We start from the raw sequence: 21,795 nt of genomic DNA on the forward strand, positions 1-21,795 counted from the left end.
TGAATGCTGCTTTACCATGTTTAGTTCTGACTCTGGGGACAGAAAGCTGACCAGTCCCTGAAGACCTGAGAGATCTGGATGGTTCATAATTTAGCAGTAGGTCAGACATGTATTTTGGGCCTAAACCATTCAAAGCTTTATAAACCAGCAGCAGTATTTTGAAATCTATTCTTTGACACACAGGAAGCCAGTGTAAGGACTTCAGAACAGGAGTGATGTGATCCACTTTCTTAGTGTTAGTGGGGACTCGAGCAGCGGCGTTCTGAATTAGCTGCAGCTTTCTAATAGATTTTTTAGTGAGGCCTGTAAAGACACCATTACAGTAGTCGAGTCTACTGAAGATAAAAGCATGGACAAGTTTTTCCAAATCCTGCTGTGACATTAGTCTTTTAATCCTAGATATGTTCTTTAGGTGATGGTAGGCTGATTTAGTAACTGTTTTAATGTGACTGTTGAAACTCAGGTCAGAGTCCATGACTACACCTAGATTTCTGGCTTTATCTGTTGTTTTGAACATTGCAGACTGAAGCTCAGCGCTAACTTTTATACGTTCTGCCTTGGCTCCAAAAACCATTACCTCAGTTTTATTTTTGTTTAATTGGAGAAAGTTCTGACACATCCAGTCATTGATTTGTTCAATGCACTTACTCAGTGTTTGAATTGGAGCATAATCTCCTGGTGAAATTGTTACGTAAATTTGTGTGTCATCCGCATAGCTATGGTAACTTATTTTGTTGTTTTTCATTATCTGAGCCAGTGGTAGCATGTAGATGTTAAAGAGAAGAGGCCCCAAGATGGAGCCTTGAGGTACCCCACATGTCATATTTGTCAACTCAGATGTGTATTTACCTATAGAAACAAAGTTTTTTCTGTCCTTTAAGTAGGACTCAAACCAATTTAGAACTGTTGCCGAAAGTCCCACCCAGTTTTCTAGTCGGTCTAGTAATATGTTGTGGTCAACAGTGTCAAACGCAGCACTGAGATCTAATAATACTAACACTGAAGTTCTGCCACTGTCTGTGTTTAAGTGGATGTCATTGAAGACCTTTACAAGAGCAGTCTCAGTGCTGTGGTTTGGACGAAATCCTGACTGGAACACATCGAAACAGTTATTTAAATGCAAGAAGTTACTCAACTGTTGAAATACAACTTTTTCAATGATTTTACCTAGAAATGGCAGGTTTGATATTGGCCTGTAATTGTTCATTACTGAAGCATCTAGATTATTCTTTTTTTAAGAGCGGTTTAATGACTGCAGTTTTCAGGGCCTCTGGAAAAAACACCTGAGTGAAGAGATGTGTTTACTATATGAAGTAGATCTGAGGCCATGCAAGGAAAAACATCTTTGAAAAATCCTGTTGGAATAATATCAAGGCAGCAGGAGGAGGATTTCAGAAGTTGAATAATGTCCTCTAAGTTTTTACCATTAATCTGATGGAATTGTGTCATGGTGTTTGAATTGATATTAGGTGGACATAGGGACAACACATTTGCTGTACCTGATGCAGAGGCACTGACTGCTTGTCTAATTTTCTGAATTTTGTCAGTGAAGAAGGAGGCAAAATCATTGCACGCCCTGGTGGATAGAAATTCAGAGGCTACTGACACTGGGGGGTTAGTTAGTCTGTCGACGGTAGCAAACAAGGCACGTGCGTTGTTTTTGTTTTTGGTAATGATGTCAGAGAAGAAAGACTGTCGTGCGTTTTTCAATTCCAAATTATAAAGGCCAAGTCTCTCTTTATAGATTTCAAGGTGAACCTGGAGATTTGTTTTTCGCCACCTACGTTCAGCTTTTCGACACTCTCTTTTTTCTGTTCTCACGGTCATGGCCTTTCTCCATGGAGATATTTTCTTGCTAATCACTTCCTTTACCGTAGTTGGAGCAATGGTATCTATAACATTTTTAATTTTTGAATTAAAATGATCTACTAGCTCATTTACTGAGATGTTAGCAGGGGAGAGTGTGGATGAAAAATTATGAGTAAACATTTCCCTAGTATTTTCAGTTAAATATCGCTTTGTGGTTACCTCTTTCTGAACATTTTTGTGAACAGAAATAGAGCTCTCAAAGAAAACACAGGAATGATCAGAGAGTGCAACATCAGTCACCACAACCTTTGAGATATTCAGACCCTTTGAGATAATTAAGTCCAGAGTGTGCCCCTAAGGCCCCGGCTCCACGAGGACAAATACGGCAAAACGCATCGGAGTAACGCAAATGCAACCGCAAAAAACCTTCCGTCCCCACGCAATATACACCGGATTGTGTCAAGCTCCACGAGACGGCTCCGTTTACATCCAAACGCTGGAAAAGCTGCAGTACATATGCCAAACCTGTACGTGGCGCTGTAACTTCCTCCACAAAAGCAGCAACTTCCTCCACAAAAGCAGCGAAGAAGAATGGTTGTCATGGCTGCACTTCTGTGTATTCTCCGCGGTGGGGGCCGACAGAACCGGGCAGAGTTTTTCGCCGGTCAGCGTGTGTTAAAGTTTAAATCTTCCAGACAAAATTATAAAAGTGCCGGTCAAAGGTCTTCATTGTTATTTATTGAGCTTTAAAACAAATGAATAACGACGATATAATGATATATAATCATCAAATAAACACGGAGCCTGTCTCTTTTTCCTCTCTTCTGACAGCGTCAGTGTCTGTCTCATGCAGCAGCTGATCCTGTAATGAGTGACCCGACAGTAAAAATGAACATATTTATAACTAGTTTAGGTAGTTTGAGAGGTAATTAAAATAGCTAAGGGTGATGATCTGACTTGAACTGTGTGTTTTGCTCCCGCTGCATCACAGCGGCAGGAGCTGCGTGTCTCCGTCCTGTCAGATTAGACTTCACTCGCGTTTATGTCCATATCGAGATAAAGATAAATAATCTGAATTCAAGGAGGAGCTCCTGTAGATGTTGCACAAAGAACTGTAGCATGGTCAGTAGCGACTGGAGCACGATAGCAACCCTGCGGGGGAGAGGCGGGGCTATGAAAACGAATGACCGTATAGGCGACTCCACGGCCCCGTTGGACCCCCCAGAGCGCTCCGTTCCCAGATCTATCCACCTTTGGACCCGTTGTCGTTTGCGGGGTCTGTTTCTACGTTTCCCTTACGGCGTCGTCGAGCTTAGAGGGCTATACGCATGAGAAATATGCGGATTCAACCCGTTTTCGTCCTCGTGGAGCCGGGGCCTTATTGTGCGTGGGCTCTGCCACATGCTGAGTCAGTCCATAGTTATCAAGAACACAAAACAGTTCTTTAGCCCCTCTGTCCTGGGGGTTGTCAACATGGATGTTAAAATCACCAACAATGACTAGACGGTCAAAGTCAATACACACTATAGACAGCAGTTCAGTAAAATCATCAAAAAAGCTTGCACAGTATTTGGGTGGTCTATAGATATTTAGGAACAGAGCTCGAGAGGAGCATTTCAGCTGAAGGGCCACATATTCAAAAGAAGCAAAGTCCCCATAAGATGTCTTCCTGCATTGAATGGAATCATTGAACAAAATAGCAACTCCACCCCCTTTCTTATGCATTCTTTCCTGACTCATAAAACTAAAGTTGGGAGGGGTTGATTCGATAAGAACAGCACTGTTATTTTGTTCAATCCAAGTTTCCGTTAAAAACATAAAATCGAGATTGTGCTCAGTGATAAAATCATTGATTAAAAATGTTTTTCCTGCCAAAGACCTGACATTTAATAAAGCTAGTTTAAGTTTGTTAAATACACTATCAGTAAAAACATTTGTGACAAGCTGTGGCTGACATGGAATCACTGCTAAATTTGATAACCTCACACAAACGTTTGAGCACTTCCTGTTTCTAAGCTGATTTACCGCTCTTAATCTATTACCTATCAACACAGATATCGGCAAAGCTACTGGCAGGCAGGGCCCCGGCATGTGCTGGAAAGAGTTGAGTGCCATATGCCCTTGAGCCTGGACCCAGCACATATCAGAAATAGTTTGTTGCGTTTTGTACACACACATCCTTATCAGGCTTCGGAGACTGCAGATGCTTTCTTGAAGGGAGGGGAGGTGGTTGACGTAGGCACGGTGATGAAGACGGGGGAGATGGTGCGCGTCTCTGCTTCGGTGATTTTGGTGGGCGTTGTGGAAGGGCGGGGGTAATGGACATGCTGCCAGGGGGGGGGAGGTGGTTGACGTAGGCTTGTCTTCGGTGATTTTGGTGGGCGTTGTTGAGGGGCGGGGGTAAAGGACATGCTGCCAACCCTGCATATCGCCTTCATGCGGTCATCGAACTCCAGGGGGGAGGGCGAGGGTGAAAGGGTGAGCGGAGAATAGAGAGAGCTGGGGGATGAATGAAGAGTATCCTCAAAGACGTTGACAGGGGGGGTGACGGGCAGTGGAGACTCCTCCATTTGTGTCATAGGTCTCCCATAATCAGAACATTCCTCAGGCGGGTGCAGTGATACTTCTTCGATTTAAAGTCGATTTTCAAACTTGAATATGCTGATTATAATGAATAGGTCTCTGATTTTATTGGAGGTTGACTCAAGTGAGGAAAGGTCTGTTTGTGTGACTAAAACCTCACAGTAGTGTGTGAGTGTCCAGTGAGGTGTGTGTTGATGTGGGGGAGAGGGGGGGGGGGGATTGTAGTGCAGTCCAGCTGCTGACAGAGAGGAATCTCAGGCATGCAGTCAGAGGCTGTCAATGACATAAACTGAACATGAGCTCATCCTCCACTTTCTCTGAACCCACCAGAAACATTCAATTATAAACAGCAACATTACACATCAAATAGTCACAATGTCAACATTCATAGAAACTGGGTTAACATGGAAAAGTTTGACAAATAGATATTTAAAGCTTCCTATGAATATATTACATATTGTCTTACATTGGAGGCTGGTGATCTAGATACCTACAGGTAGATATAATGCTGACCTTTTGTGTTTCTGCCACATCATTGTCTTTGTCTCTATCTTCTCTTGTCCAGGTGAGAACCTTGAGCAGAGTCCTCTGAAGAGAACCTTCAAGTCCAAAGTTTTGGCGCGCTACCCGGAGAACCTGGAGTGGAACCCCTTCGATCAGGATGCTGTCAACATGGTAGGTGGATCGTACCATTTTCTTTGGGGGGGAAACAAAGGACATTGCAGCTTTTATATTTCGACTCAGTGGATGTGAGGTTTGGACAGGGTTTAAATGTCATTATTCCATATGGAATGTAGTTTTGATTTAGGTACATGGTTACAAAAATACATACGAATACATAAATGTCAAACATTTCTCACAAATCCAGACCTTGAGAAGTCCTTGAATTCATTTTTGAAAAGTGTGACCGTTAATGGCGCCCTGCTGCAGGTGTTAAACTGTCAGTACAGTGGGTGACCTTGTCAAGGGAAAACCAAAGCGGGGGCTTTGTGTTTCCCTCTCTCTCGTGGTCACCGCATATTTTTCCATCGGCCCTGGCGTCAGCATCGCTGAATAATTCAGCCTGGGTTCTCGCCTTTCGTTGCCATGGTTGAGGGCCCATTATGCAGCACTGCGGGGCCGAAACCCGACACCGGGATGATTGCGAGCTGTTGAGGATGGAGGCTGAGAGACATTCTGCATCCTTCTCTCTTTCCATGACCAACACAGCCCCTCTTATTCCCCTCTTATTCCTCTCATCCCACTCATCCCATCATCCTCTCCTCTCTAGATCCCATCTCCTCCTCCTTCTCCTTCTGTGAGGTGAGAGATGGAGGAGGATGGGAGGTAACGATGCTGTGATGATTGCTTTCAAACCCCAACACCCACAGCCACACACAAAGACACAAATGTTCTTGGGGTTGTTTTTTAAGTCATTTTTTTGTCTGTGAACCATTTTCAAGGCCTTCCATTCACACATGTTGTTATGCCTCTGTAGCAGATTCCAACAATTCCTCTGATTAGATAAAACAGTTGCAAATGGCGTGTGTGTAGGAGTATTTGTGCATAACGCCCGTTCAGCCTTCTGTGCAGCCCTAATTGGGTCACGTCTCTACCTGAAGAATAATTAATGGAGACTGATTGTAAACACTGCTGGCTGCTTCATAATCATTTATACTAATTACAATATTTTGCCTTGAATACTAAGACTTTGGGAAGCCTACCTAGCATCCCCACAAACACACACACTTCCCATCTCCCCCCACAGCACAGTGATGGATCAGACACAATCACTTCACAGGATCATCTTCTTTTGCTCCTGGAAAGCTCCAGTTAACCTCTACCGACAGATACATCTTTGATAAAGCTGCACTGTACACAATCAATCATACTCACTGTCTTCTGCTCCTATGGTGCTTATCCTTTTTCATGCAAGCAACATAAACAGTCATTTTGTGATGGAGGTCAGATTTATATTTGTTTCTCCTGAAGCCTGGTTGTTTCTTCTCACTGATTCTGAACGCGCCCCTGATTAGGCGGCGAGTCGATACATTATAACAAAGCTAAATTCCTTCGCCTCGTTGTTCCTCACCGCTCTGTTAACCTCCCTCAGCTCGGCGGGGCTCAGAAGGGAACCGTATGAAATGTTATTGTTTTCCACAAACGCAACTAAAAAAACGTGGTTGTGGTAAAGACTTATGTTAGACACAGACTGTGAATGGGGGCGAGAGGATCTGTCAGTACTGATCAGCGAGACACATGACTCATGCATAATCCAATCACATCACCCGGCCTGTGTGTGTGTTTGTTTCATTTGCTGCCTGTAAAGACAGAATGTTCATAAATGAGGAAGAACTGGGTGGAATGTTTCAAATGTTTATATCAGTAATGGTGCGTATGAATATAAATGTTTGTGAATGCTCATAAATATGTATGTGGTGGCAGAGCAGTAAGCATGAACACATTTACATTTGTGTGTTGGCTCCGTGTGCAGTCAGCTCCTGGCTGGCTCTCAGCAGCCAAATAAACATAATCAGGCTAATAATTCAGATGTATTGCAGGATGTGCTGACTGTGTTTTTTATAACCAAAATGTATGTGGATTTGGAGTGTTTCTGTGAACGCATAACACACATTATCATTTGTACTTTGAAATGATGGTTTAGGAATTATAATTACGGCTGCATGATTAATTTGTGCCCCCCCCTCTCTCCCTGCAGCTGTGTATGCCTAAAGGCCTGTCGTTCAGGACGCAGGCGGACCAGCGGACGCCTCAGTTCCACTCCTTCATCATCACGAGGGAGGACGGCTCTCGGACCTACGGCTTCGTCCACACCTTCTACGAGGAGGTGACCAGCCCACAGATCTGCTCCGCCATGCAGACCCTCACCCAAATGCACAATGCAGAGAGCACCTCCGCCAACACCCCTTCCTCCTCCTCCTCCTCCTCCTCCAGCATGGACTCCCTGGCCAGCAGTTTGGACGAGGCCGACTCCCCCGCGTCTTCATTGTCTCGCAGGGCGGGGAGCTACGACTCATCGCGGGACACCCTCTACGTCTCCAAGGCCCTGTGTCTGATCACGCCCATGCCCTTCATGCACGCCTGCCGCAGCTTCCTGTCCCAGATGCACAGGGCCGTCACGGCAGCCACCGCCCCCCCGCTGCCGCTGGAGAGCTACGTCCACAACATCCTGTACGAGGTGCCGCTGCCCGCCCCGGGACGCTCGCTCAAGTTCCACGGCGTGTACGAGCCCATTGTGTGCCAGAGGCCGGGGCTCGGGGAGCTGCAGCTGGCCGACTTCCCCCTGGCCGAGGCCTTCAGTCTGCTGGGAGTGGAGAACCTGGTCCAGGTATTCACCTGCACGCTGCTGGAGATGCAGATCCTGCTCTACTCACACGGTAAGGACGCTGTTAAATAAGGTCAGGTTCATAGGAAATTAAACTTGTACTCAGCATTGTCAAACTTATCTGTACACACGCTTGTATGTTTTTGCGGTATGCTATTTCAAAATAGCAATGACACTGATAATTGAATCTTAATTTCTATTTATTTGCTCTTAAAGTCAAATCAAATCAAATCAGGTTTTATTTATATAGCACATTTAAAAGCGATTTTTGGTCGAACCAAAGTGCTGTACATGTAATAAAGGGAACCCTACTTAGCTTCTCTGGGTTTTCCATTTCTTGTAGTGTGTTATATAGTTTTTTTTAGACCACTTTATACCCTAAAGCATCTGCTAGAAACACAGTTAATACACAACCTTATGATGAAGACTATATAAGAGAATATGTTGTTTTAGTTTTCGTAAGTCATTCCTTTTGCACAATTTGCAGTGCATTCAATATAGGGGTCGTTGACTATTTTGAATTCTCAGTGTATAGGTTTTGTTGAAATGTAGAGGCAGGCTGAGGCAGCAAAAACTCCTAAAGATTGTTTAGTTAAACTTGATTGCTTGGAGGCGAAGTAAAATTGAGAAATGCATCTCAAACTATCTTAAAATACAGATGAGGGAATCTGAGATGCACTGTGATCAGATTTTCCTCCTTCTAGGGTTCCCCTCATCCATTATTCACAGTGAGGCACTGCTGTAGGATCTCACACTAAGAGCAGCTACTTTGCACTGCTCTCTGACCTGAGATCACCTTTAGTTCTACATTCCTCCGTCCTACTCTTTCTCAGTTTCACTCATCCAGGCGGGGGCACACTCTGTAACACTTTCTGTTTATTATCTTCTGAGCCGGATGAGTCATGTAACTACTGTGGTGCAGAGCGAGTGAAATGACTGCTGCATGAAAAGCCAAGATTTTACCCATTTTTTAAAATCTGTGTTCAGTCAATATTGATATTGTGGTAGTTGCCGATGCTCTAATGCAGGTATTGGTTTGACCCCTTCATAACCTGAGTTTTTAAATCCCTTATCATCTTATTAATAATTGCGGGTTAGACTTTTTCGCATCTGAGAGGACTTAAAACTCAAAGCTCTCAAACCATTTTGTCTTTCTTCTACTTACTATGCATGTTTTCCGTCTCTACCTAATAGAGCCCTGGGCCTTTGTGTCTCTGTACATACAGCTTGTAATGATACAATGGGTTAAGGATTAGACATTGTAATCTGATTTGCCGACTGTATAGCTCTGCACTGTACTGCAAGTAAACATGCAACGTGACAAAGGGGCAGCTATATGTTATTTGATAGAGATGTGTGATTCCTATTTGCTTTCATTGTTAGAGTCAAGCAAAAAGATGATTGCGTACAGAGCTGGAGTTATGATGCTGTTAGCCTATCTGTACTTTTTTAACTTTGAAAATCAGTAACTGCAATGAACGCTAGAGAACAAAATGTAAAGAAAAAGAAAAACCGGTCAAACATGTCATGAATTAAGACTGTGCATCTTCTTAATTCAGAGATATCTGAGGCAGAGTAGTGTTAGAAATGTTAACTGAAGCCGTCTCAATTGGCCGTGAAAACATCCACGCCTGCTGCTCCTCTCCATAGCCGTTTGATGGAAATTGGGTCTCAGTATTTTATTCATCACTGTCAGCGTCAAAGGCAGTCACCCCTGGAGGGAATTGATTAAAACCAGACTGCATTCATGCCTTTTTGATTCAAGTGTTTATAATTTTTTTTTATCAGGAATCCCCATTGCCATTCAGCGGGTGCTCTGACTGTGCGACACGTCTTTCCTAATGAGCTCTTGTTTCTCCGTACTGAGGTGAAGAGTACCTGCACAGAGCGTCATTAGGATGGAGGCAGGTGATGGAGGGGTTCACTTCAGGGGAGAGAGAGAGAGAGAGGAAGGTCCCTGCATAATGAGATGCTGCTCCGCCATATGTTCCCACGCTCCTCATTATCAATCAACAACAAATGACACCATGAGGGATGGAGGCTAGGGATGGAAAGTGACAGGCGAGTGTCTCCGCCTATCATGGTGCACAGTGGGGGGTGGGGGGGGGGGGGGGGGGGGGGGGGGGGGGCCTGCAGGAATGTCTTTATATGGTAATCAGTGTACAGAGGAGTGATAAGAATCTGTTTTTTTGCCAACCGGGAATTTCCTTTGGTGTATAATGGTTCATAGATAAACCAGTTAGAGAAATGAGGGTGTAAATAAGATACGATTTTTTTTTTTTTAAAGAGGGATTTGGAGAATAAATACTAATGTAGACACCAAAAAATAATTACATCACAAATATGAGTCATTACTGGGAAATGAAAGACGTGTAGTATATCAGTTTTTATTGCATTTGCAGTACAATCTAGACATTTTTACATTGATTCTTAAATTCTATTAAATATTTTATTCTATTTTATTTTTATTTTAACTTTAATATCTCATATTTATATTAATATTTTATTCTATTTTATCTTTGTATTTTTTTTTAATCTAAATCCAGCAACTGTCCGAAAACCTAATTGTCCCTCTGGATAAATGAAGTATTCTGATTTTAATATACACATGGAAGAGCTCTGCTGTTTTTAAAGTGGTAGTTTTGTGAAGAAATGTGCAAAATAATTGTCATATACTGCATGTGTAGTTGGCTTTTATAGCAGCATATAACGGGCTTCCTCTATTAACTTCAATATTACAGATGGTGGTCATTGGGATTAAGTGATCCCTTTTAATGTCAAATCAATATTCTTCGTCACATTTAAGGCTTACTACATCAAATCAAAATCAAATCAAGTTTTATTTATATAGCACATTTTTAAAACGATTTTTAGTCGAGCCAAGGTGCTGTACATGCAATAAAATACTTTACAACAAATACAACAGCACAGTTTGTACAGAATATCAGTATGAGAAAACGACACCCTCTGTCCTTAGACCCTCACATCGTACAAGGAAAAACTTCCAGAGAAAAAACCCACAGTTTAAAAATGGGAGAAACCTCAGGGAGAGCAACAGAGGAGGGATCCCTCTCCCAGGACGGACAGACGTGCAATAGATGCCGAATACATATACATGAAACATTTCCACAATTTAGACTTCTGATATTGTGGCTTGACCCCAGTTTCCACTCAGTAAAATATCAGTCATTTCTAGTTTCTTTGATTGGTAATATAATAAGATGCTTCCCTTGACCTCTTTTCATTTCAATTTCTTTCTTGTCTTCATTCAAAACATCTGACTCTTTTCTTAAAGCACAGCATTATCAGAGTGCAGCTAAACTTATATTTACCATCTCTGCATTTGAAGAACACCTACTGTCAGATGTTATCACCCACAGCTTGCTTCCTACAGTACCTTGTGGCACCGTGTGCGTTTGTTTATCTGGCCCTGATTACAGTTTCACAATGACTCGACATGTCCTGTCCTGTTTTCCAGCAGCCTTGTGCGTCTCTGCTGGGGCTTTCTGCAGCACTATGCTTCCCCATATCAGATCTCTATTCCTTTAAAGATAATGACATGCTTGCTCACCTTTCACAGACTCTTGTACTTGTAACATTTCAAAGGGAGTTTCTTGGCGTTGTCAGAAGTGAATTTTAGCAAGAAACACCCGTAGATATTTCAAACGAGAACAAAATTCATGCTTTAGTTTAACTAGCAAGTGGAAAACATGAAATCAGTCACTGTTAAATTCTGTCCTTATCATCTCGTGGTTATTCCCCTTGAGGTCTTGCTGTGTGGGCTTTCATTTCAGTATGAGGCGAGGTCAAATGTATGAGGTGTGAAAGGATACCTCCGAGGAGAAGCTCTTTTAGAGGCATTTCTGGTTACAGTATAACAGCGATGTGAAAATGAAGCCAGCTGAGGATAAACGTATCCTGGCGTGATGTGAGCTTGTGGGGGAACAGGTTGGATTTGATGTGAAATGAAAAGGAAACAGAAGTGAGTCAGACTCCAATGCTGCGTTTCCCACAGAGAGGTGTGTGTTTGAACCTGTTCAGACTTGGAGAAAGTAAATACAGACTTACAGCAGGAGCAGGACTGGCATGTCTTCTTTCTATTTCTCCTGTTGAATATAAATCATGGTGGTGTGTTGCACTGGAGAGCTTAATGCATTTTCAATGAAAGTGCACAGATTCCATATGTGCACATTCAGACTGAACTAGACCAATCGAAAGGAAAGGAGGGTGGGGGGTTTAACTCTATCCTGGTTTATTATTATTTTATCTTTCCTCAAGGTCGTGCAGGCTTTTCACTCTGGCCATGACAATAACATCTGATGAAACTGCTGTTGGATTCAATACAGAAGCCAGCCTGCAACCACTGGCCTTAATCTGTTTTAGAGAACAGAGGCAGCACACACACACACACACACACACACACACACACACACACACACACACACACACACACACGGAAACATGATTGAAAAGAATATAACAGAATGTAATTCCTTTTGTGTTTAACCCTAACTCACTCTCAGATTCAATTTAAATCACTTGAGTAAAGCCTCTCTTGCACATCAATACTCTCAATGTCTATATATGTGTGTTTCATAAACCTCTTACCTTTTCTCCCCCACTCCTGCTTCTCTGTTTGAGAGTCTGTACCGTGCAATAAAGAGTTTATTGAAAGCACACAACACGCTTTCTTCCATATGCAATTTCACATATGCGTGTAACCATCTGAATATAAGCCATTGCTTATCTGTTTTATGTGGTTCTAGTGTAACTGCAAAACACATTTCTGCTGAAATCCCATCATTGATTAATTCTCTCGTATCATTGCTTTCTTCCTCCTCTCAGACTACCAGCGGTTGATGACGGTGGCAGAGGGCATCACCACCCTGCTGTTTCCCTTCCAGTGGCAGCACGTCTATGTTCCCATCCTGCCGGCCTCTCTGCTCCACTTCCTGGATGCTCCGGTTCCCTACCTGATGGGCCTGCAGTCCAAAGAGGGCACAGACCGCTCCACACTGGAGCTTCCTCAGGAGGTACAGACAACCTGTGGATTGTTACTCTACCTCCAGGCTTTGTATTAACAACTGCAAGTGTGGAAAGCAATTTCACTACAATAGAACTCAAGGTGGAATGCATGGGATCTGTTGTAGACTACCATTATAAATCCCTAAATGTCGCTTTGGAGCCTGAATTGAAAAGAATAGCTTGGGTAGGTGGCGATATGTAGCCCTGGCAGCTAAGGCTATTGCTATTCTGGTTTGATAAAGGCATCTTGATTGGGATGCTAATTTCAGCTAGTTTAAAACATGCTCCAAATGTATTTACCGTAAAAAAAAAAAAAATAGCCAACTAATAAGTGTCTTCCAAAAAAACACTGAACATTGCTGTGAGAGCCATGCACCAGTAGCAACCTGTCAATCACAAGGTAGCCACCTCCTAAACTCCCTTTGTCCTCTATTTATCTCTAATTGGACCCATTATATACAAAATGAACACCATGCTGGAATAAAGAAGACTTGAAACTAGCTACTGATACCATAAACTCATCGGGAAATGATTTACTAAAGTAACTAAATCAAGTGAGATGTTGGGTTATTTTATTGGACTCCTACACAACCAAACTTATTTTGCAACCGCTAAATAAACAATAGAAGGCTCCCACAAGTATAGTAAACAAGTGTGTGCATGCACTAGCTGCAGCAGTTTGCAATCTGTGCTCATTATTGCTGACAATACAAGGCCAACACACACACACACACACACACACACACACACACACACACACACACACACACACCCACACCCCCAGGCAGACTACCAGTCTCCGGTTCAGAGAGACAGGAAATGGCAAAAGAAAAAACCCTCTCTGTTCTAAACAACCTCCACGAACACACACAATAGGACTGGGATTTACCTTGTGTTTGTCTAAAGTTGAACCTCAAGGCTAAGTGAGTTTGAGGTGGATTTCAGTCTCGGCATTCTTCTTGCCTTTTTATTTCAACCCCACCATTTGTCAGACAGAGAGGAGTTGAATGGGCTCTGGATTTAAACCAGTATTTAGCCCGATTCAGGGTTACAGTTAATGTGAGTGTGTGTTCATGTGTTAAAGCAAGATAAGGCCCCAACAAAGCGTAACATCCAGGCTTCCGGCTTTGCTCACATCCCCTGACTCCCGGCCCTCGTTAATCCGGAACTGTCTGTGTGGATGCTAATTATGCCAGCCAACGCATGGATGCTGCAGCAGTACATCCACAAGCTCGTCTGTCCCCCCGCCGCCTCCCGAATAGGGGGTCCCCCTTACACTGCTGTATCTCTCTGTGTTTCCCAATGCTCCTTTGAAGTGGCTGTGACCCAGAAATGGGCTGGTGATGAAAGAATGGCTTGGAGCAAAGCAGAGAGGACGCGATGAGAGAGACTGTGGATATAATTGGGGAATTAATGTCAGACAAGATTTGCCTTTCTGAACCCGGTTCAAACCAGGCTTTTTCAAATTAAATTATACCGTTTTTATGTTTTTATTGCAGAATATATTATGTGGCACAGTTATCATCTATCATGTGTTCTCATACTCACGTATTTCTAGTGGGCTTTAGATTTAAACTAGGGCAACTTCACTGTGGATGAAAAGGTTTGTGATATGAAGATTTTCCTCGACTTTGTTTAGTGTTAGTTTTTATTTTTGAACAAAAGTAAAAGTATCTGAGTCTAACCAGACCCAGATTTAAGAACTTTAATGTAAAAAGTGTTTTATGGTTTGTTTTTCAGCAGTTATAGTGGTTCAATGTTCTGAAAATATAGCTATGACAATCTTTTTTTGGGGTCCGTCATCCTCAGGTCAATCTGGAGGTTTTCTATCACTTCTATTTTCTGTGTCTTTCCTTGCACACATACCGAAGCGCATTCCTATTTCTGGGGTTTTTGAGTGGATTAGAGTGTCATCAGGTCTTACTTTAATCCCATATGATGGTGTGATGCTAACTCCATTATCAGATTTAGCTTGATCTCCGACAATGTGCTATTATCAATCACACACTGACCTACATTCTCTGTTCTCGACATCTCCCAGCCCCACCATACCTCCTAAACCAATCTGTCCTCAATATGCGTCCTCATAATACCCGTCTCATGTATCTGGGCTCACTCTACGTCCTCATTGGCACCCAAATTAAATGTTGAATTTCCATATTTCCTCTTCTGTCTTTGATAGTAAAGATAGAAAGATTTGAGTTAGCTTTTTGGAACGAAAGAAAGTCTGTAATATATTGCATATTGTTGTAATATTGATATATTTTCCTTTTCCAGGCCAACCTGTGTTTTGTGGACATTGACAACCACTACATCGAACTTCCAGAGGACTTTCCCAATTTCCCCAATAAGACTGAGCTCATCCAGGAGCTAAGTGAGGTGCTGCTTAGCTATGGCATTTCCGCTAACACAGGGGCTCCTCCTCGGACTCGCACCAGCCCCGGCAGCGCTCCAGGCAGCACCCCCTCCACCCCTGGAAGGGAGCGCAAGACGGTCGCTCTCCGGCAGCTGGAGGACGACGGGCGTAACGGCAACCTGGCAGGGGAGGAGCTGGCTGTGCTGGAGCTGCTGCAGGGGAACGCCACCCTGGAGAGACTGCAGGCGCTCACCAAGCGCACCGGGGTGACGGTGGCCCGCGTGGACGCCCTGAGGGCCGGAGTCAAAGCTCAGCTGACTGAGGGACAGGGGGGCCGGACAGCAGCCGAAGAGGAAGAGCTCAGGAACGCCAAGCTGAACGTCCAGCTGAGGGAGGTGTGCGCCAGCCGCTTCACCACCATGTTTGCCGACTACGAAGCCTTCGTCATCCAGAGCGCCCCGGACCTGGAGTCGTGGCTCACCAACAGGGAGCAGATGCACAACTTTGACAAGGTGAGGAAATCAAGCACAAAAGACAAAATTATAAAAGACCCCCATCACCCCAGCAACAAACTGTTCTGTCTGCCACCGTCTGGCAGGCGGTACCGCAGCATCCGGAGTAAAACCACCAGACTCAGGGACAGTTTCATCCCACAGGCATTAAGACTATTTACACCTGAGTGCCCCGATAAACATTCATCTGTTCATCTGTTTGTCATCTTGCAATCTACTTATTTATATAAATAGTTATCAACGCAATAAACCGTATTTAATTTTGTCTTAATTTACATCATTTAATTTCATATTCTGTTCTTGTACATATCATATTCTATTTACATTTACTTCTTGCACTATTGTTTATTTGTATTTATGTTTTTTATTATATATGTTGCATTGTTGGAGGAGCTCGGGTCAGAAGAATTTCATTACCATTTCTACACTGTAGCTTATGACAATAACACCTTTGAACTAAATATTAGAAAATTGACCGTACATGTATTTCTGCATCTCCTCCCTTGTGTTTTTCCCTGCTCCAGGCCTCGTTCCTGTCCGACCAGCCGGAGCCCTACCTGCCCTTCCTCTCCCACTTCATCGAGACGCAGATGTTTGCGACCTTCATTGACAACAAGATCATGTCCCAGTGGGAGGACAAGGAGCCGCTGCTGCGTGTCTTTGACGCTCGCATCGACAAGGCCCGCCTCTTCAACGTCCGCGCTCCCAGCCTGCGCTCCTCCAGCTACCAGAGGTGCACCATCCTCAAGGAGTCTGGTAAGCTCAGCAGAAAGACGTCCAACATGATGGATTAGGTTTATTTCATGTGATTCACGATTTCATTTGGAACAAAAGTCGCTGGGGAGACCTACACACAGACGGGGAGAATGGTAGTCTCATTGAGTAGCATGTTGTCCGTCCTTCAAATCATACTGATCGTCCATAAACAGACAAAGTTGTACTGTGTCGTGCAACACACAAACACTCTGCATCCATCTCTCTGCTCCTCCCATCTTGTCTCCCATGTGTTGTCTGGAAGCATCCCAGCCCTCCCCAGTGACCAGAGAACCACACTTATCATGTCTCTACATCCCAGCACAGCAAACACTCCATCACTCAGAGTCTCTCCCACACAAGCACGAGCACACACTCTCTGACACAGACTCACTGCAGGAATGTTTGCTCAGGCTTTTTCCCCGTCATTTTATCAATTAGTGCTGCTCGACTTTCCCTTCGTTAAGCCTTTTAATTGGTGCTGAATGTGCAGTGTGAGGCGGGAGGTCAGACCTGGGACTGAATGGAAAAGAGCAGGACTGCAGGTTTACTTGTGTATTTAAAAATTACAAACCAAAGATAGTTTTTGCAGTTTTTTATACAGTAACTCTTATCAAAGTGATTTGTGAGTTCCTTTGGTGCGTACGCTAACATGTCATCTGCTTGCGCCCCTGACTGTTTCACGCTAATGAGCCGAGCAATTTAATGGTGAGCTTATTTCAGGGCGATGGTGCATGCATGTACCCAATTACACAGACAATAAGGAAACTCTCCCTCCGCTTGCATTCCCCTGTGGAGACTCGCTCCGACGCCCTCGCCTCACTGCTCACTCCAGACACGCACAACATGTTCAATCCTCTAGCAAAGCAACAAGACCCAGACAGATTAACAACAAGGAGTTTGTGGACAGACGTCTGCTAATGTAGTGTATACGTGTTAGGAGAAGATAACAAAAGGTGAAGGACACAGTGGGTGTTATCAGGTCCTGTCCTCCAATATTTACTTGGCTGATTATTGAGCTACATTCCCGCAATGCATCCGACATTTCTTTTTATTGTCAGTTGCTGAGAAATAGGAAACATTTTCCCACTCTCTCTCAAATTCATATAGCTTTATTGGATTGGCCATAATGACATTGGGCCAAAGCATTGTACAATTATAACAAACACCTTAACATGAATATACATTTGGAATATTTGTGTGTAAGTATTTTTCAGCAGAAGAAAAAGGGGTTCTCAATATTCAATATTCTTTTTTGAACATGCACAGCAAATTCAACAATAACACCCCCCCTCCCAACTCCTTTCTTAACACGGAAAGTGAGAGTGGTTGACTGCCCTGCTAGTAGTTTGAATTGTGGCTTACATCAAATAAAAACTATTATTTATGCTCATGAATTTATCAGAAGAGGTCAGTTTTCTGTCAGGTTGGTTCTGCCATTTGGTGATGCCTGGTGTATTAACAGAAAGTCAATAAAATGTTTCACATGAGTGTTGTCTGAATGGATTCTGTCTCCTCTAAAGCTCAGACCATTGAGCAGCGGCTGATGAAGATCGACCACACAGCCATCCACCCTCACCTGCTGGACATGAAGATCGGTCAGGGCAAATACGAGCAGGGATTCTTCCCCAAACTGCAGGCCGACGTGCTCAACACGGGGCCGACCAATAACAAGTGAGTCCACTTCCACCCTGCGACTGAAATCCACACGTGAAACCAGACGATGAAGACAGCACTTAACAACCCATTACAGGCTGGCTGGGTTGATTTTAACACGGTTACTTCATGTGTGATGCTTAGTTAATTTACTGGAAAACCTACTTTCGCTTGCTGTTTTACAAAAAGCACTAAAAGCTACAATTCTAAGGGCACAATTCAGCGGAGGAAAGAAAATACGTATGTGGTTGTGTGCTTTGAAAGAGCCTAATGACTCCATTAATCAAATGTATTGAATTAGTCTACCCGTCTCTTTGTCCTTTCATCCGTTTGCAAGAAAAACAGCGACAGGAAAGTAAAACCAAGAAAAAACATCCAGGCTTTTCCCCCTGCCTCCAGTCTTGATGCTAAGATTGTAATATGCTTTTGGGGGTTTTCTCTTACCTGTAGTTTATTATATAGGTTTTTGTACATGGTCAGCAAAGGCTATATGGCACAGTGGAAGACACTATGTAAATGTGTTAACCTGCATTTCAAAGTGCTCTAAAGTATTTGTAGAACTCATTTCTTTCCCCTTGTCTGAACTGCAGGTGGTCTCACAGGACAGCGACAGCTCAGCGAAGGAAAGAGCGTCACAGACATCAGACAGAGCACTTGGGCCTGGAAAACGACCTGAAAGAGGTAGAGACCCCTCCTCACAGCCATCCCAGAACCTCTCCTCTGAATGCCCTCTTCTACAAGCATGTCTTTCATTTCTTTGTGTGTCATTCTTTAGTTTTGTTCTGCAACTGTTTCTAGATTTCTTTTTCCTCCTTTTCGAAGACGTGCATGCTGCCTTCTGTTTTTCCATTCTTCTCTTTTTGTTCCTTTCCTCTCCTGTCTGCTCGTGTGTGCCGTGCCTGTCGGTCGGGGGTTGGGTCCTCTTCCTCCTCCTCCTCCTCCTCCTCAGCAGGTGGAGGGCTGTCTGGTCCTGCAGAACTCCATGGCGTTTTGGGAGTGGGACAAAGCGTCCCCTCCGCCTATCAAACCGCCTAAAAAATCTGCCTCTGCGTCCTGCCTGGTATGTGGAGGAGCTTCCTGTGTTGTGGACTTTCTGTTTCAGACCCCTCCACCCCGTACCTGACCCTCTAACTGCAGCCTCAACCATGGGATGTTCTGTGTGCATCAGCAGTTTAATCCCACTCTGATATGGTGTAAAGAGAGTGAGGCGTACTGTAATTGCAATTGCACTGGATTACATGCATGAATCGTTTTCCTGTAATTCCTTAAAGCTGAGGGAGGCAATCAAACACTCCCGTTATGAAGTTTAATCATTTTAAACAGTATTTTATAATACAAAGAAAGCTGTTCCGCCGGCTTCACCTGAGTTTAGACTCCTCCTGCTCTCTGTGAACACCTATCCAATCAAATCAAATTAAATCAAGTTTTATTTATATAGCACATTTATAAACGATTTTTGGTCGAGCCAAAGTGCTGTACATATAATAAAAATACCCTACAGTAAAGACACTTTACAGCAAATACAACAGCACAGTTTGTTCAGAATATCAGTATGAGAAAAACGACACCCTCTTTGCTGTCTTTTATTTCATGTAGTTGTTTCAATTACATATCTCTTTTGGGGATGTAGTTGGAGACACACTCGCTGAGATCCTGAATACAGATGTACCTTTTAAGTCCAGCTACATGCTTGCTGGGATCTACGCCCAATGGCATCAAATCTAAATTTGGAATAAAACTCATAGCCCTAGCATGCATCTCAACTAATGAACTGGAAAGTCAGAAATCCAAAATGCTTCAATAAATTGATGGCTGGAGGATTTTCTGAACCTCTTAAGTATGGAAGAAGCTGCCTGTTATATTTGGTTAAGCCAGATAACTTGCTATGGGATAGGATAAGGGCATTCCTGGATTAAAACCATTTTGGCCGCTCCCCTTCATAAAAAAACAAACAAGTGAGACAAATGGAGAAAGTTCATTTAAACCGGAGAACAATTATATACTTTTATTTATTTAATAATAATGAAAGTACATCTATGTTGTAAATCATGTATTAATACAACGCCGTGTGCATGCATAACATTGAATTTACACTGTAACCCCTTACCCCCACCCCTCATCTTATTGTCCTTGTCCTTACTGTATGTATGTGTGTCTTTGAGAAAAACCAGGCTCTCACTTCTCTCCTGTGTAACCTCCATTCATATTAACTCACATATTTATTTTGAAGTGCTGCATTTTCACTACTTTCACTCTTTAAAATGTTTTTACTGGTTGACTAAAAGCTGATAATTCTATCTGTGTCTGATGGATCAAGCTTTTCTGACACGTGGTGTTAAAGAGGAGCAAGTGGAATGTCTCCACCTGCGTTAAAAACCACTCCAGCATTTCTCTTAATTCTATATCTTTCTGATCAGAGTACATGTTCTCACTAAGCGGTTCTGTTTGACCTCCAGAAATTCATGCAGGAGGCCCGCAGCTTGGGGAAGAACCTCCGACAGCCCAAACTGTCCGACCTGTCGCCCGCCGTCATCGCCCAGACCAACTGGAAGTTTGTGGAGGGGCTGCTCAAGGAGTGCCGCATGAAGGTAAAACCCCACAGAGAGAGCAGCGATTCATTAGTGCCGTCATTCACTGACCTCTGACACCCACAAACAAAGCTCTGAGGGGTGTCATCTCTCATGAATGATGCATGCAGGGAGACACAAAGGTGGTTTCATCAAAATGAGATCTCATAGAAGTTATTCTGTTCAATTGTCTGAATATCAGACTAAAGATTTTCATCCAAGATGCAAAGTTTTTTATTCTGACACCAGTATAGTGTCAGTCTAAGTAAGATAAATAGCTATCATATAAACTCGACTGGTACTGGTTTACATTGTATATTCAAATTCCACTTGGCATACTTTATAACTTCTTAATGCATTTTTTCAGACCAAGCGGATGCTGGTGGAGAAGATGGGCCGGGAGGCGGTGGAGCTGGGCCACGGGGAGGCCACCATCACTGGGCTGGAGGAGAACACTCTGATCGCCAGCCTGTGTGACCTACTGGAGAGGATCTGGAGCCACGGGCTGCAGGTCAAACAGGTCAGCACACACACACACTCACACTCACACTCACACTCACACTCACACTCACACGCACACTCACACACACACTCTCACACACACACACACTTACTTTGTCAGACCTGTTCATCTGCATTTCAAATCTCCTCAGATTCATGATAAAGCAGGCAAACACCCACTAGTGCTGTGTGTGTATAAGCACACTGCTTAAATCAGATCTGTATGACCGTATTGGATATTAAGTCTACGAGGTTATTGCCTGATTATTCCTCCGTGTGGGATTATAATCTTCATCAGTAGCTGCTTTGGTGTGTGTCGTGATTTTTGGTTCTCTCACGTCTCAGGGGAAGTCGGCCCTGTGGTCCCACATGCTGCACTACCATGCCCGAGAGGAGAAGCTGGAGCAGCAGCAGCAGGCGGAGTCACCAGGTAGGACACATGCACACAAACACACACAAATACAAACACACACACATTTTCTAAAAACTCCACAAGGCATAAACCTGTGGGGAGATCATGCATTTTGTGTGGTGTGTGTTTTAGTGTGTGCGATCCCAATCCACAAGTGATTGGCAAACGGCTCTGCTAAAACAAGCCTTAACTAGTCTGTTGCAGGCCCCATTTTGGCCTCAAAAACTGTTAACCATTTAAAAGTTGTATCAAATGTTGACAAAGGCAAATAAAAAATATCCTGTATTTTACTTCTG

General features: G+C 43.5%; 1 protein-coding gene across 2 annotated transcripts in view; it reads left to right on the top strand.

Moving 5' to 3' along the window:
* The window catches only part of dennd5b (DENN/MADD domain containing 5B), a 65,718-nt gene that overhangs the window by 36,503 nt on the left and 7,420 nt on the right, over positions 1–21,795 (top strand). For both annotated transcript variants that reach the window (XM_034131483.1, XM_034131482.1), the window contains exons 3-12: positions 4,958–5,067; positions 7,091–7,769; positions 12,563–12,750; positions 15,020–15,610; positions 16,135–16,366; positions 17,887–18,037; positions 18,610–18,700; positions 20,476–20,607; positions 20,954–21,106; positions 21,433–21,517. In XM_034131483.1, coding sequence (XP_033987374.1) covers positions 4,958–5,067; positions 7,091–7,769; positions 12,563–12,750; positions 15,020–15,610; positions 16,135–16,366; positions 17,887–18,037; positions 18,610–18,700; positions 20,476–20,607; positions 20,954–21,106; positions 21,433–21,517 — 2,412 coding nt within the window. The remainder of the gene's footprint in view (positions 1–4,957; positions 5,068–7,090; positions 7,770–12,562; positions 12,751–15,019; positions 15,611–16,134; positions 16,367–17,886; positions 18,038–18,609; positions 18,701–20,475; positions 20,608–20,953; positions 21,107–21,432; positions 21,518–21,795) is intronic.

This window comes from Trematomus bernacchii, unplaced genomic scaffold (genome assembly GCF_902827165.1).
Source record: "Trematomus bernacchii unplaced genomic scaffold, fTreBer1.1, whole genome shotgun sequence".
NCBI classification, from domain to species: Eukaryota; Metazoa; Chordata; class Actinopteri; order Perciformes; family Nototheniidae; genus Trematomus; species Trematomus bernacchii.